Source organism: Taurulus bubalis, assembly GCF_910589615.1.
Source record: "Taurulus bubalis genome assembly, chromosome: 6".
In the NCBI taxonomy this organism is placed as follows: Eukaryota; Metazoa; Chordata; class Actinopteri; order Perciformes; family Cottidae; genus Taurulus; species Taurulus bubalis.
Genome location: NC_136594.1, coordinates 21,284,198 through 21,301,816, shown reverse-complemented (window position 1 = coordinate 21,301,816; position 17,619 = coordinate 21,284,198). Strand labels below are relative to the sequence as shown.

The 17,619-nt window shown below is 41.7% G+C and overlaps 1 protein-coding gene across 1 annotated transcript; it reads right to left on the bottom strand.

Annotated features, from left to right (window-relative positions):
- Window positions 1–6,997: 6,997 nt before the first annotated feature.
- On the bottom strand, window positions 6,998–16,368 carry LOC306737493 (calpain-3-like; the record flags this gene model as incomplete). The annotated part of the gene is made up of 11 exons (XM_079219226.1): window positions 6,998–7,024; window positions 7,640–7,699; window positions 8,291–8,409; window positions 10,166–10,216; window positions 12,513–12,656; window positions 13,022–13,079; window positions 13,281–13,374; window positions 15,136–15,344; window positions 15,556–15,567; window positions 15,814–15,983; window positions 16,341–16,368. 11 exons carry the CDS (start codon window positions 16,366–16,368, stop codon window positions 6,998–7,000), a joined length of 972 nt encoding a protein of 323 aa, XP_079075352.1.
- Between the last annotated feature and the right edge of the window lie 1,251 nt (window positions 16,369–17,619).

Genomic DNA, 17,619 nt, shown 5'->3' with positions numbered 1-17,619 from the left:
GAAGGTTTTCCTGTGCTTGTACAGCACCTTGCTCCCTTCCCTCACAGCTCCTCCCACCGCTTTGGCGGCTGCAGTGATGGAGAGCCGCGACGCTGCCAGAGCCCCGCTCTCTCCACCACCTTCACCTTCTTCACAATCCTCCCTTTCCTGTCGTCGTCGTCGTCTTTCCCCATGATCCCGGCTCCTTCTGCGGCGCCTTTCCCCAAAGCGGTGACGCGTCACAGACTGGGGGGCAAAATGGCACGTCATATTACATGTATATTATCATTTTGTAATAATATAAATTATATTTAAAAGCAGATATTTAAAGAAAACATTTTAGTTAGATTTCAGATCATATTTGTGCTCTTAATTATTCGTTTATTTCATTGATATGACACAATATGATTATTATTGTTGTTTTTAGTAATAGCCTGTAAGACTTGTGTAACAATAACAGTAATCGACATACCTGCATGTGACGCAGCATTTTCAGATGACGACATCCCAACAGAGAAAAAAAAAAAGCGTATTTTTTATTTCTCACTCTGCCAAGTAACGTCTCTCTCAACGACTGCAAGATTATACCAAGGAGTTTAGCTCAAAGTAAATGATGCACGGAGGCAATGTAAGTGCAGGTAGTTACAGAATGTGGCTATCTGTAGTTAGGAATTAGAAAGGAATTAAGGAATTAAAAGCTAAAATAAGCTTGAGAGGAAAAGCCTGAAAAACATTGCCACCATTATATTGCTTTATAAATGATAAATGCAGAGGTGCAAATTCAGTCTATTTGCGCATGCACAAAAAAATCTAAATGAAATATAATTTCATTTAGATTATATATATATATATTGAATATATATATTCATATTTATAAATGAACAAAAAAATGTTTAACGCGATGCCTGGATTAGTGGTCTTCACACGAACCCAAGGTCTCATACAGTCATTCGGATTTGCGCATGCACAAAAAAATCTAAATGAAATATAATTTCATTTAGATTATATATATAAATATATATATTTTAAATATATATATATTCATATTTATAAATATATATATATATATTCATATTTATAAATGAACAAAAAAACAAAAAAAATCCTAACGCCATGCCTGGATTAGTCGTCTATCACACGACCCACACAGGCCCCATACAGCCATTAGGAAGACTTCTCTTCCTAATGGAAAGTACTTTGGGCAGCCGTTGGCCGGGAGACTCCCGTTCGAGTCCATGTGGACTCTATTCTAAGGGATCTTACGTCTCAACACGACTAAAGCTGCCGGATTTGAACCCGGGACTCCAGTGTGAAAGACCCATGCACTAACCGTCAGACCACCGCGTTAGGCATTTACTGTACATGTCAATGTACATTAAAAACCGCCAACTGCGTTGACATGTAAAATTTATGTCTAACGCGGTGGTCTGGCGGTTAGTGCATCGGTCTCTCGCACCGGAGTCCCGGGTTCAAATCGACCCGCGAGTCGAGGTAATTCTTGGTTGCGAGAGCCAATCACCTTTCAGTCTGCAACCACAATTCAACCACAAATTGGCCAATCCACGTCGTCGACCTCACGGAGGCTCACGATGATTAACGAGAATGGCCGAGTACGATTGTTTACGCCCAGTCGACGTTTTGCGAGGTCACGAGCGTCATGGAAATTTACGGACAATGACCAGAGGCCGACCGATTGTTTGTCATCTGTCCAAACAACATTTCGAAAGTAAGTGCATCCTTTATAGCTCTCGTCAATAGAAATGAATTGAGATACATTGCTATTTGAATGAATGACCCGCTAGCTAACGTGTCATAATGTGGTTTTAACGTCACCTGTCCTATCACTGTAACGTTATATTTCAGCTTGCTCGCCGATAGCAACCCTTAGTTGGGCTTATGGTTACTGACATTTCATTCATGTCAAGTCAATGTAACGTTAACTAACAACGTTAACCAACTAACTACCCCCGTCTGTTGCTGACCGCAGCGAGCTAAACGGGTAGCTAACGTCACTTGGTGGATGGGGGTGCGGACTGGAGTGGTCCGCAGTTACACGGTTATTATAGTGTTTATTTGTATGTATTCATTCATTTACAATAAAGTAATGTTACAGCATGACGAGACCTAAAATAACATGAAATAGTGTACTCGTCTGTGAGTCGTAAGTCTTACAATACTGTAACGTTACTGGATACCTGTTTGTAACTTACAGTTAGTTAACGAACGGAAAGTTACAAACACTTAACATTACTCACTTGAAAACTCCTTTGTCCCATGCAGTGAGGCAAAATAGCTAGGGAAATTTCATATAGTAGAGAAACGTTGCTGTACTGAAGTACAATCTTCAGATACTTGCATTATCCTTGAGTATTTATATTGTATTCTACTTTATACTTCTACCATCCAATTATTTTAATCTTGTATTTTATATTTTCCACAGTGATCTTCATTCTTGCACTGATTTGTTATTTTATTAAATTGTAATCACCTTCAGTTTGCAATGCCTACACTGCACACAGTAATGCATATGTAATAATAATCTAATGATCATTCTGCGTCCAAATGATTAATGAGTACTTTTACTTGTCATACTTTGAATATTACAAGGTGATCTTGACTGAATATAAATTATAGTAATATACCCAGTTTCCTTAAGTAATGTTACCAAATATTGTGTCCATTTAATCAGTCACTGCTGTGTTATTTATCTCCGTTTCCTTTATATATATTCTTTTTTTAATCTAGATGGAACCTCGCTTCAGGAGATGGCAGTATTTCCCTTACAGACACAAGTGAGGCCACAAAGGTGAAGGTGGCGAACAGTAAAAAGCCATGGATGCGACCCATGTCCCCAGATGCAGTGCTGGACAAGGCCAAAACAGCTTTAGTTCAGCAACATGGAGATTTGACAAACAGGAAACACCTGCTGGGGTTCTTCCAAATCCAGTTTGGGTCGTTTCGTGGGCAGACTTTCAAGTGGGTGGCTGAAAATGCCCTGGGATACGCTGCTTTCCTGGTGGCAGCAATGAAGAGGGACCCCAAAGGCGGCAACACGGACTCCCCGGAACATGCACACAACAAGGGGTGTTTCAGGGAGTATATTGAGCTCTTTTCTTCTGGCAGAATTGCCATTGCCATGAAAGAAGAACAATATGCTGGACATCCCCAGCACTCTTCCACCGCCCAGCAAGCTGCCACCTCCCAGCAGTCTTTCACCTCCTCTATCCGCTCCCTCTTGGGCAGGGATATGCCGAACCAGAAAAGCGTGGCTAATGCTGTAAAAAGGCTGGTTTCTCCCAGCCTAGTCAAACCATGTAAGCAAAAATGTTTATATCACATTTTTTTCTGTTGAGAATTTATTGCTGTTCAATACTCATGTTTTATTTGTTTACTTTTCCAGCTTTGACCCAGGCACACACCCGCCCGACAACCACCCCACCCAGCCTCGCCCACCCCTCTGAGTTCACTGAGCTGGATGATAGCACACTTCTGGCCGAGGCAATTAAGTTTGAGGAGGCACATGTTGCACGTACGTTTATACTTCTTTAAACATCAAACATATTAAACTGAATAAGCATTGGTTTATTTCTGTGTTTCTTTCTTTGTCTTGGTCTTTATCCAGCACGAGTCTGTCTTCCTGCTGGCTGGATACACACCTTGCCTGAAGTGGACCAGAGGTGGATCTCAAAAGCTCTGTTCAAGTGGACAGCACAGGGGCATCCAGAACTGGACTTCACCAGGGTGGACAAACTTTGGTGATATCCTCCACAGGTGCCACTGAAGATCAGTAGTTCTCCTCCCCAGGAAAATTACTTTGGCCATCCATTGCTGCTCTGGATGCCACGCAAGCTGTGGCAAGTAAAGTTGTGCTGTCCTCATCCAGAGTGTCAGAAACTACCTCTGACCTCAGCTGGCCTGCATCAGAAAATCAGGCAGGTGGTGGCCGTGGGGAAAATGTATTATGTTGCTTCCGAGTACTTGGCCTGCCCAAAATGCAAAAGGAAGGTCATCAGCTGGAGCCATGGCCTCATCTCCCAGCTCGACATTGGCCACAGGGTGCAATTCCCATGCATCCTGACATCCAAACTGGCATGTGACTTGGAGGTCGTCATATAATCAAAGTGAATACAGAAAAGCAATCTTGTGTTTATTACAGTAGACAAGCTTTAAGATGGACTTCCTGTTCCCAACCTTTTTTGTGTTTCTTGTGTTGACAGTGGTACGGCTGTCCGCTGGTGTTCGGGATGACGGAGCATCTGCAGCAGCACGTGATCAACGACCACACCAGCACCAACTCCCAGGTGCTTAAGTGCCGCTGGAAAAACTGTGACGAGTTTTTGTGTGCACGCAACAGCTCCAAGCAGGTATTTAAAAACAACACCATTTCAATGTCTTTTATAGTACATAGAGGAGTGTGTTTTGGTTTTCAGAGCTTGATTTAGAGGATGTTTCTTTGTTGCAGGGGATGCTGGTGCACATGCAGAAACACGCTGAGGAGGAGACTCAACTGGAGCCTTAAGGGCTGCTGGAGGGGCTTCCCTGCTATCTTTGACCTCCCATATTGGGGGGGGAGGTTTTTTAGACCCACTTGACTTCGTAGCGCTCCTGTTGACCCCGACGAGTGGCGTCCGACGACTCCATCCTGTCTGTTCGGTGTTGGAATCCAACCTTAATACAATCACAAAAGGAGGGTTGGTTGGTTGGTTGTGCTGCTGTTGTTGTTTTTTTTACGTTCTACAAAAACACGCCTCTCTCTCTCTCTCTGACCACTGCAGTTCCTCTTTTCACTGACCAAAGTAAGACAAAGAAACACTTGACTTTTGTTTATTGAAGAAACTTCAGCGATGCCGGTATCCGAGGGATTTGTTCCGCTTTTCTGTAGAAACTGCAACAGAAACCGATAATCGTCCTCCAGGTTTCGTTGTCTACGATATGGCATGGGCTCAGAGATGTTTTATTGTTGTAGTGCAGTTGTGATGTGTCATGTGGAGCAACCTGTAGTTGTTTTTCTTTTATTAAGCAGACATTCACTCAAATTAACCGTTTGTTAATGACAGTGAGTGATTAAAATTTTTACCAGATCGCGTTTTAGTTCAGTGTGATTTGTATTGAAAGAGTTTCATTGAAGTGACGTAAATTAATATATTTTTGTTTTTTTAATTGGTTTTCAGGAAACAATTTCTAACAAACATCTTTTTTGTTGTTGTTGTTGTTGTTGCTCAGTGATATTCAGGCATTGAGGGACTTTGGTGCAGTTGTGTGACTTGGCCTGAAGATGCCATTTTGAGAATTAACGTTTGCAGTGATAACAGAGCCGAGAGGTGATGATGATGATGATGAAGACGGTGTGTGTGTTCCTGTTTTATCTGTGTCGGTTTATTCGTCCTCAATGTTGACAAAGTGGTTTAACCCTGTTTTTCATGAGTGAGTGTGACGTACTGCTTTTATGACACAATTTCCTTCTTGGAGATTTTTTTTCCGGGAATGGACTTTAATAATTGGATAATTGAAGCATCGAGCAGAAGGCAGCGGAGCTGTATTTTCCACAGTGAAGATAGTTTTCTAATGAAGTGTGGAGGTGAAGGATGTTTCGAGGAGGTGTAGATTGAGGCGCTTGAAGGGAAGAACTAGGATTCATCTCCCACGCCATACCTCACCCCTTAAACACAGACAAGTTGTTTAACGCAAAGCCCCATTTTTAGAAAGGCAGATTCGACCAGTTTTACGTTGGTGTGGTTACAGCTCTCGGTTGCGCCCTCTGTTGAGGAGTTAACGTGACGTTTCACTTCATCCGCTCGTTATTTATGTCTATGAAAAGCAGGCAGTTCATCGCTTACCTGGCATTTCTGAGTTTCTTCAAGTTATTAAAGTTGTGAAGAGATATTTTTTAAGAAAGTGCAATCTTAGAGCTTGTTAATGAGAACAATAAAAACAAAATGGTGCAACATCATAAAACAACTGTGTCTCTTCTTTGTCTTTTGATTTTAGGCGACTGGTAACGCAGTCAAACCAATAACTACACATTTATTTATGTATTTATTTATTTGGTTAAATATGCAGTACACTCATTTGACCAAAGCCTTAAATAGGAAGAAGAAAAAAATCAAAAAAAGCTGCAGTCCAACCCATTAGCCATATTCTGTCAAATCCATATTTTTGACCCATTTAAATAAAAACTCGTCAGCTCCACGGATTTGTTCTTGAATCTCATCCATCCACATGAAGAGCTGAAAGACTGGACAGATGTTGAGGAGGTGGGGTGGGGGGTTACTTCCTGTCATCTGGAGCTGAGATGAACAAAAGAAGCCTGAGTTTGTCCACCAGGGAGCGCTAGATGGCTCGTACCCGGCACGGTCAATGTGTCCGTATAAAGTCCAGCAGGATGGTTTTATTCCCAAAATTAAGTGATTGGGGAGGCAGTGGGATGTTTGTACAGGAGGCTTTAAAACCCCAAAGAAACTGTTTGTTGTATTATCAGAAATATCAACGCTGAAGGAGTGATTCACAAGTTTATTCACCGTCCACCAGAGATCCCAGTTCACTGGAATGAATACAGGAAGAATACCCTTACTGCTCAGTCTGATAACGGAAGAAGATGATAACGTAGAGGGGTAGGGGGTGATACTGTAAAGGAGCTCTGTGAGGTTTTGTGACAGAAAAAAAGAGGTTGTGTGTGTTTGATGCCTGAGAAAAGTACGGAACAAGTGTCTTTAAATAAATAAAAAGAAGGCTAATGGCTGAAAGGAGAGACTGATATTTCGATGACCATGGAAGGACGAGAGCAGAGAGAAATGCGAAAGGCCGAGATAGAGGGGACTAGGAAGAAAAGATGAGATGTAAGAAGCGTGTTGAACATGTGGCCGTATAAAGAGCAGAGCTGAGGGGGACTGAGGGCGGGAAGGCTGGAGGTGAAGTGGATGAGAGCTAACGACAATCTGGCACACTGAGTATTGAGGTAAAGGCTGTCAGGTCTGGTCCTCGTGTGGAGTGGAGCTCAGCTGGAGGAAGATGGGCCTGACTAGGCGTACATGGTCAACTGGAGCCACTGAAGATGGAAAAGATTCAATAAGTCTGGTGGTTTATGCACAATCGTACAATTATCTCACGATAGATCGCCCATTAAAATTTGAGCAAGAATCGAGCAGCAGCATAAATCTTTAACTCTAAAATAGTTCATTTATGTTGTTAAATAACAGTAGTTGTATACATATGTGATACCATGATGCATTCAGTAATATAAATAAGTTGTGAGCAGTTAAATCAAAGAGTTATTTGTATATACCTGAAGAAGTAAAGCTATTTCATATTCAAAAACAAAATAGCAGATGTTTTAGAAGAGTCTGAAAAATTAAGAATTTTAGTTGCTGAAGGTTGTTCTTTTTCTTATTTCTTTTCTCGGTAATCATCCACCGATTAGACTGGTGTTGGTTTTACAGCTAGATTTTGTTTTCATATGAACCCTCCTGATGACACTAAACTCTTGATCACCGTGCTACTTTAGAATAACATTCATTCTGCTGCAGGTCGACGCTTCATTTAGATGCACCTCCTGCAGTAATAGTGCTGAGTCGGAGGGAAGAATAAAACACACACCGGCTGCTGAAAGGAACACATCTGTGTCGGACTGAGTTTAAAACTAACATGTCGCCGTAGCTCTCACCTCCAGGACACTGAGTCGGATTGTACCATCTCCATCCTGATCGAAGGACCTGGACCGCCCCTGGAGAGAAAACAACAACACACCAACACTTCATCTAGGAGGCCTTTAAAGATACCAAACTACTTCAAGTTACATAGACAACATGACGACGACCCACTGGGGGATGCTTTATGATTCTGGACTCAGCTGACCTTGTTTTCCTAATTGTTCAATAAGAGAGAATACAGTAACTGTTATTCTAGTAAAACGTGTTTCTCTATGAACATTCTTGTAAATGGCCGAATGTTTTTCAACCTCTGGGGAAAGAAACATCTGTACCTGACACCAGGATTTCGTTCTATATCCACGAGATCTCAGGTAATATCGTTATTATTAGTTGTAGTAGTATTGGCATTATTGTCATCATTATTGTTATTATTCTGACACTAAAATGTTCTATTCTATATGTATGTTTCTGTAATTTTGCAGTACTTTCTTTTCATTTTTATATTCTCTCGCTATATTTCTGGCAATAAACCGTTTCTGATTAGTTGGGATGTGAAAGCCCTACTTTGTGAAAAAGGCTGATAATAATGAAAATATAAAATGACATTAATCCATTTTTTACAGACAAAACCCTGCTTGTTTTGACTGATGGTGTTTGTGAGCTGCTGACTTACTGAACATGGCTTCGAGCCGAACCAGGCAGCTGATGAAGCTGTCGAAGTTCATGCCCTCGTTGGCATAGCGCATGGTGATGATGTCGTACAGCTGGTTGTTGAGACGGAAGCCTGAGCGGGACACAAGACACATGACTGTACAGTGAAGAGAACATTTAGAGGGTGAGTTCAAGCTGTAGGTTCATCTGCAGCACAGACATTCATTTAATCCCACAAAAACATGCATGTTTGCGCCACAAAATATGATTCAATGTCGTTTTAAAATGCAGCATCAGACAAATGACCTACTTGTTTTTAACAGTTCAGCCTTGATACAGTTACAGTTTATTTTCAGGCCTATTTGCACTACTGGTGTTACTGTATTTGCAGACAGCACAATACTGTTTAAGGCTATATGCAAGTTTTTATTTTAACTGTAAGCTTTATTTTTTAAACAGTACAAAACTATATTATAGCATATTTGAACTATAAAGTATAAAGTATATAGCAAAGCTGTCTGTTTCATTAATCTATATTAATGTAGTAAATTCAATCAATTAGATGGTAAGCTGCATGAGAAATAAGGAAAAAGATAAATTGGTTATAATAATCATCCAATAATAATAAATAATTTGACCCGGACAGACGTGATCACCATTACAGGTTTCCACTGTTCATGAATATTGTAAACAACAACAACAACCTTAAAAGATCAGAAACACAAAAGTCCCTTCAACTATCTGGTCGCTCAGATAGTTTTGTTTTTTATTTGCTGAGGTTTTGAGATAACTGCCATTGTCACTCTGGATATTATTATTTCATTCATCTCCATTGTTTCAGAACAGCAGCAGTAATCTAAGACACAGATATCTGAAAACACGGGCAAGAAAAAACTAAATATCTACAGTATATGGATTAATTTAGAAATATAATTATAATTAAAAATAATCTGTGTTTCTGTGATGTGAGTGAGCTGACAGAAGAAGAAGAGTTATTACCTGTGAAAAGTATTCGTAGAACCCCGTGTGCTCATGGCAGAGAAGAAATACTGGAAAATCAAAGTTATGATTAACGGTTTAATTAATGTTCAAATGGTGATACAGTGTACATATACTCAGCTGAGGGTCTCCGAGCTTCCGCTCCACAGCCCGTTCCTGTCTCGCTTCAGCTCAAAAGACCTCGAACAGGAATCTACAATCTGGTTTTAACATCCCAGCTCATTCGCCTCATTGGTTCAAATCTACGGCATGCGATTGGCTAAAAGTCCCACAGGGGCGGAGTCTCTCTTTGGCGCAGGTTTTGAAAATGGCTCCATAACATTCATGTTTTCCGGTACCTGAAGTCCTCACTCCGCCCTCCTTTGTTTGCTAATGCAATATTTGACCTAGAAGGAATTGTTATTCAGTTCTATATGTTACAACTTATGAGAATCTTACTTCAGCCTACAGTCATCCTTCCCCAGAAACCTTTCATCTCGGCTGGCTGACATGCAACTCGAATCCCCCTCCAGTTCCTTATCTCGTGTCATAAACCACAGGTGGTCCATTCTCTTTGTTCCTTAAGACCAAATGCTCCTTTGTAAAACCCTCAACCACTGTCTGTGTGCAAATGACCTCTGCACTCCGCAGCACAGAGTTCATGTGACCTCAGCAAACTAGTGACTCTGTGACCTGATAGACAATAATCTATCTTAAGCATTGCAATGTACACATGGACATCATTATACAGTAATAAAAATGACCTTAATATGCATACAATCACAAATCCTTCATAATAATATCCCTTATTAATTATCATATTTCATGCATTGTAATCTACACATAAACAACTCATTTTACATAGATGTGCAAGTCCAAATGTGACAAACTAAGCTTAAAAAACACTACACCTGCATCATTGACAGCATTCCTCATCTCGTAACTGTTGATGCCCATCTCTAACCTTCCCTTCCTCTCCATCTCTAACCTTCCCTTCCTCCCCAAGATACTGGAGAAGGTAGTCGCAAACCAGTTGTGTGACTTTTTACATAACAATAGTTTATTTGAGAAGTTTCAGTCAGGATTTAGAAAGCATCATAGCACAGAGACGGCACTAGTGACAATTACTAATGACCTTCTAGTTGCATCAGATAGGGGACTTGTCTCTGTACTGGTCTTGTTAGACCTTAGTGCAGCATTTGACACCATTGACCATGACATCTTATTACAGAGACTAGACCAGTTGATTGGTATTAAAGGTACAGCACTAAGCTGGTTTAAGTCGTATTTATCAGATCGATCTCAGTTTGTGTTTGTAAACGATGAGGCCTCGGTTACCACTGCCGTTCGCCATGGAGTGCCACAGGGTTCTGTGCTTGGACCAATTTTATTCACCTTATATATGCTTCCTTTAGGCAATATTATCAGAAAACACTCCATAAACTTTCACTGTTATGCCGATGATACTCAACTATATCTGTCGATCAAGCCAGATGAAACCCACCAGGTCGCCAAACTTCAAGCGTGTCTTAAAGACATCAAAACCTGGATGACCTGCAACTTCCTGCTGCTGAACTCGGACAAGACTGAAGTTATTTTACTCGGACCAGAACACCTCAGAAATCAAGTATCTGATGATATGGTTTCTCTGGACCACCGTAAGGAATCTCGGAATTATTTTTGACCAGGACCTGTCCTTTGGCTCTCACGTGACACAGATCTCAAGGACCGCCTTTTTTCACCTACGGAACATCTCAAAGATCCGGCACATCCTGTCTCAACGCGATGCAGAAACATTGATCCGCGCATTTGTTACCTCAAGACTGGATTACTGTAACTCCGTATTATCAGGCTGCTCTGGTAAATCCCTTGGATCACTCCAACTGATCCAGAATGCTGCAGCTCGTGTACTAACGAGGACGTGGAAGAGAGATCACATTACTCCTGTACTAGCTGCTCTCCACTGGCTTCCTGTAAGATCGAGAATCATATTTAAAATCCTTCTCCTTACCTACAAAGCCTTAACTGGTGATGCACCATCATATCTTAAGGACCTTATAGTGCCATATTACCCCACGAGAGCATTACGCTCACTGAATGCAGGGTTACTTGTGGTTCCCAGAGTGTTAAAAAGTAGGTTGGGGGCTAGAGCTTTCAGTTATCGGGCTCCTCTTCTGTGGAATCAGCTTCCACTTTCAGTTCGGGGGGCAGGCACGGTCACCTCATTTAAGAGTAGACTTAAGACTTTCCTCTTTGATGGCGCTTATAGTCAGGGCTGTTTCAGGCTTATAGTTAGGGCTGGCTCAGGTTTGCCCTGCTCCAGCCCCTAAATATGCTGCTATAGGATCGTGTCAAATATTTAGTCCATTCACATCGCAAAATGTGGATCGACCAGCACTTTCTTTTGTGAAGGCTCATAACAGTCCAGGAGCAGTGGCAGGTGTGAGGATATCTATGCGATGTGAAGCAGTGTTTACCTGAGGTTAATTATGTTCAATTCACCGTACATTGTTCATTTTATATTGTTTCAATGTTAGATTTATAATACTAATGAACTGGTGCAGTGAGAGTTCACCCAGTTTGTTGTGGCGCTGACAGTATTTTGGTGTTTTTCTGTTGGGGAGAGGAAAGGGGGTTTATCTTGTGTGTAGTTGTGGTTCTCCACTGATGTGACTCACACTGACTGTGTAATTGTTTTTAGATCAAAAGCTTATTTGTGTCACATGAAGCTGAATAAACTATTTAAAAAGAAATTTTGGATCAGCTGGACAAAGCTGAAAACAGGGTTGTTTTTACAAACATTTGACAATCTTATATAATATGATGCATCGCTGTAGATTAAAGTTCCCACCATGAGTTACAATTACCACATTCCTAAACATCTACAGCAGTAAAATGCAACATGCACAATCATATTAATGCGAAAACATCTTATATGAAAGTGAAATACTGATTTCACTACGCAATGAGTACCTTGCTTTTCATACTTTACGTACATCCTGCTGATTATACTTTTACTTAAGTAAGGCAGGACGTGTACTTGTATTGGAGTATTTACACAGTGTGGTATTAGTACTTTTACTTGAGAAAGGGATCTGAATACATCTTCCAGCTGAGTGGACTGTGTAATAAATTCTTGTGAGGTCAGAGGTCAGAAGCATGTTGCTTAATGACAAATGTGATTGTGTTTCTCCTGAAATTGACCCGTCGCGTGTTCGTGTGGGGACTCGAGGCCTCGGCCCGGTTAGCGTCCATCACAGCCCCTGTTCGGGGTCTCGGCAGGTTGTGCCTCCTCCAGACAACACAGCCAGCCCGATGCACTCGATACAAAGGATACGTCCATCAGAGCAATCATGCTCCTGCAGCTCTCCAGGCTGAAGCCCTCTGTGTTCAGGTCCTTATCTGGAGGGAAAACAGGGACACAGGGCCACATTCAGAAGTCAATACAGTCATAGAACACATTAATTATAGCTGCAGGGAGTTCATCGGATTAACAAAGACTTTCAGAACCCACTCGCCCAATTTTAACTCTCCACACACTCAGGTTTTCCTAGCATTGTCTGAGGGAAAGTCAACAGTCTCTAGACTTTTAAAACCCCTGTTACAGATTAACATAATGCAGTTTGTTTGCTGCTCATTCCAATATTTTAATTTTTTTGCCGGTTGTTATATCTTAATATTAGACAGATTTCCACCTTACATTTCCATCCTCATCTTTTAAGTGCCCGCTCGATAAAGCACCGTTCAGCTGATCTAACTGGACTCACGTTTGGTGATCACTCTGTTGAGAACGTCTTTCAGTTCGTTGGCGGTGATTTCCCTGTCCTGTAGAAGAGAGAAGAGAGAAGACGACCATTACATTTTGACAATTTTGCCATTATTTACACAGTAAGCCAGCAATCTAAGGTCTTCAACTACTAGTTGTAAAAGCCAAAAAGCCGTTTGAAGGATAGGATCGTTTGAAAAAACAAAAACACAAACTGGTTATTTCTAATCTGCATGTTTCCCGGCACGTCTTGTACTCACATCGCCGGCTATCTCCTGAAAAATAGTCCTGAACTGCTGGTCCTCCTCGCTCTCCTCCCCCACTGAGGCCGGTGCCGGCTGAGTCGTCACGGAGCTACAAAGGAGAAAGAGATGAAGAGACAAGAGGAAGAAGAAAAACTCTCTTTATGTGGTACAGAACTGCCTTCAAGTGTGTTTATATTATTAAGCATCATTAAGGATTCATGACATATTGAACAAATAGTTTAAATATATGTTTTAAGGTGAAAACTGCACTCTTTTCTGCAGCTTTCATGCAAGAATAGCTTAGACGCAAATGTTTGTTTGAATGAACTTAAAACAGAAAACTAAAAGCTGAGGAAGAAGAGAGCTTTCTCACGCTGCAGCTGTTTTTCCATCACTTGAGGAAGAAAGTTGAGACGAAAGCTCTAATTCTGCCAAGTCATGAAAAGAAATGAAGGACCCTTACCACGGGATGGTCGGCCTCGATCCTGTTCTCTATCTCCCTGGGTGAAGACGAACAAACAGCGGTCACGATGGTGACAACAACATCTCATCTGGACCACTCATCTGTTTACTACAGTCACGTTATTCTCATCAGGGAACAAACAAGCAGTGAGATCCTGAGCTCATGTGTGCAGGACTTAAAACATCAGAAAGTCCCATACTCACATTGGACTGAAAGGGCAAAAAGTATTCCACCAACACTAAATTAAGCTGTGAATAAAATGTGTTAGCTCAGTACCACCTGATGCTTCTTCCAGTCAAGAGCACTTTCGCTTGGTTTGTTCTTATTTTGGGCTTTCTTGGTTGTCGAGGGCGTCCTCTTCTTCATTTTGAATTAGACGGTTTAAGTAAGTTTGCCAGTTGATAAATATCTGTGTTGAGCCACACCCTTCTGGTGTTCAAGCAGGTTACAGCTAATGTTATTTTACAAGCAAAAACATGTTCAATCTAAAGCCATGTCTGGTAATTATAGTGCACATCCATCCCACAGGTGCCGGTCCTTCAGAGTTGCATGCTGTCTGTCCTCCACAGCTGCAGGGAGGTGGGCAGGTTTGTTGATTTGCTTGAATATGCAGTATTGAATATTTTGAAAAGTTTACCGGAACGTGCCCATATCTGAAGTCGCTTGTCCTAAAAAAGATTCCATAACAGCTTCGAACTGGGGCCGATTTCTTCCAGTTCTACAAATCAAATCGCCGTTAAAATTGTTTGTTCTTGGTGGTTTGTTTTTTGAGAGCATTTAACAGTGTTATGGCTGAAACAATTAGTCAATTAATCAATGTGTTGATAGACAGGAAATAACTATGTTGTGTCTTTTCTCAACAAAAAAATGCCAAAACATTTGCTGGTTCCAGTTTCTCAAATGTGGGTAACTGCTGCTTTACTTTGTCTTTACTCTCGAATAAAATGAACATCTTGAGCTTTTGAAACGGCGGTTGGACAAAATACCTCAACCCTTTGAAAAAAACAATTAATGGATTAATTGACAAAATCAGCTAATTAATCAGTGATGAAAATAATCAGCCATAACCGGTGTTGCATCTCTTTGTGAGGTGGAAAGTGGAAGAAACATAATCGTGTTTATGCCTTGAAGAAAAGTACATCAAAACTCCAAACAACCTCTTGATGAACTTTTTACCTCTCAATATCCTAATATCAAATACTGCCAATGCCAATAACAAATATGGTTTTGACATGCAATGCATTTTAATACCCAGCCCTACTAAGAAACATCAACATCAATGGAGTGACAAGATCAAACAAACATATCTACCTGTAAATATGTCATTCTAACAAGGGGAAAGCACCCACTCCCTCCTCTCACCCAGCGCCCCCTGCAGGCCACCCCCGATCGCCCTCGCCCACTCACTCTGAGGTGTTCCTCTTTTCGGAGAAGACTCGCAGGATGAACTCGCCCTCCTGGTGCGGCTCGTACGTGGAGGGAACGATGACGTAATCCCCGGGGCTCAGGCGGAAACGCTGGGTCACCTCGCGCAGGTTGATGTAGGACTTGCAGCGAGCTTTGGAGGAGTTGAACAGGAAGAAGTCCTTCTGCATGTGCTGCTTGTTCCCGTGCATCTGGAACGGGAAGGAGGTGCTGAACGGAGACGCTTCCGACACTCAGATAAGATACAAATATAAACAAAAAGAAGAAAGAATTCCCTCACAGTGTATGACTATTGTGTAAAAATGAGTGACCATAATAAAAAAATTAAAACATAAAACAAACAATAGGTTGTAAATAACTTGCAAACTGCTGCTCCTTTGTGAGAGTTTACACCTTCCTTACCTCCTTTGGCACCTGTAGAGAAACAGAGGCAACATCAGTGTTTGTTTTGCATGAGGGGGAAAATTATAAGCTAATTTATCTTATGGTGACAGAATGACATCACATTTATTTTATTAAACGAAATCAGAACAATCATGGAACATGCCACAAGGAGCTATATAATGAATGAACATGATAATATTTCAACTTCATGTAAAAAAACACACTCGACCAAAAGTATGTCACACAATCTCTTCGTGGTGACTAAGAACAGGGCACCTTATAAATGGCGAATCCGATGGTGAAGAGGTTGGCGCCCATTTTGCGCTCTTTCCGCCTGTTCTTCTGCATCAGAGCCACCACGAAGGTGCAGCCCACCTCGTTGTCCTCGGGATCATCGTCCTCCTCCAGCAGACGAAGGCGGTACTGAGGGTTGGTCCAGAAAGTGTCTGCAGCACATCGAGCATTCAGTTAGTTTTATTTTATTTCAATTCTATTTAGTTTTTTAATTAGTGTTTTCCTGCATTGTTCTCGAATACATCATTATAGTATTTATTAAGTGTTGAGTGGTGGAAAAAAACTCACTGCTTTGATGACAAAGTTAATGTTGATGTTTAGTTTGTATAATGTTTAATGTATCTTGTTTAATATTTAGCATATTAGCTGCAATATTCATATGTTTTAGTTTGGCGTGTTAGCTGCAATATGAATTTCTGTAATTTGCTTCAGACTGAATGCTGCTGTAATTTGCTTTTTGTCTCCCCATTTCCCTTCCAGAGTCTCTAGTCGGTGGGACTCCATCAAACGTCGTTCCTGCTGAGATCGCCGCTCCATCAGGAATCGTGGTTGTCCCTGAAGAGGCCACGCTGTTAATGGAGGGTGTCGCGAAGGGAGGATACCCTGTAGACATCGGCCAATCAACTGTCGACTTGACAAGCCTTGGCCAGTCAGATTTAGGATGTGCCAACGCTTTAATCGAATCTGAACCAGAGCCTGGTGCTGTTGCACAGTTCGAAGTGGGGTACACAGTTCTGGAAACACAGGAGTCCTACAGTGAAGAACAGGACTTTTCTTCGAGCATCACCGAGGTAATCCGGCCGATGGAGATGGCAGAGTTGGTGGACATCTTGCCTACTCTCAGTCTTATTGAGGAGGAGGCCCCCAGTGGCCCGTCCACACCGTCAGTACTGGATATACTGGGGATCGGCGAAAGCAACACCTTCTTTGACTTTGAGAATTCAGCCGGTGGTGTGTCACAGCCCAGTAGTGTGACAGAGACTCACTGTGAGAGCACCGACACGTCTGCCTCCCAGGCCACAGTGGATGGCACAGGGAATGGCACAGGCGGTAATGTGCCTGTTTTGAGCTGGGATTTCAATCCAGGGGATACAGAAACGCTGCAGGTTCCACGCAAGGGAGCGAGCTTTCCATTGAGAAACCAGGTGGAGTGGGACACACCAGCTGACACTTCATCCTGATATCAACTCAAGCGCCAGCCTTTCTTCGACCTCGTATCAATTAAAAAACAAATCAGTGGGCTGCAGCACCGTTCATTTACGGACAGAGAATCCTAGTTCGAAATGGCATTTTTAATGTGTGTCCAACTGTCCGGTTAACATTAACTGTCGCGGAGAAAAATTCAAGTGACATCTAGATTTGACTTCATCTTTCACACGATTTATGATATTTGCACATTTCTGGCCCTGTAGTTTGTCTTTTCTAATGTCAATCAGAGCTTATTGTGTGGACAAACTAAGCTAAAGTAGTAAACTCCATCCCTCACTACAGCATGAAGCAACATTGCTGCTTAATGGAGCTCATAAATAAACGCATTGCATACAATTCAGTGCAATGGAAGTGCCGTCTATAAAACGCTGTTATTCTGAATATGTCGTTAAATCGTTTCTTTTTGGTTTACCTGTGCGCACTTTTGGCATTACGAAACAGTAGCACGATTTATAGTTCTGTAGATTTTACATGAACTGCTAGTTTGCCAGTTTGGATATCTAGATCGATACCTAGTGAGAGAAAACATGCAATTCAGACAAGGAAGGGAAGCGGAGCCAAAATGCGGGTGCTGCAAGA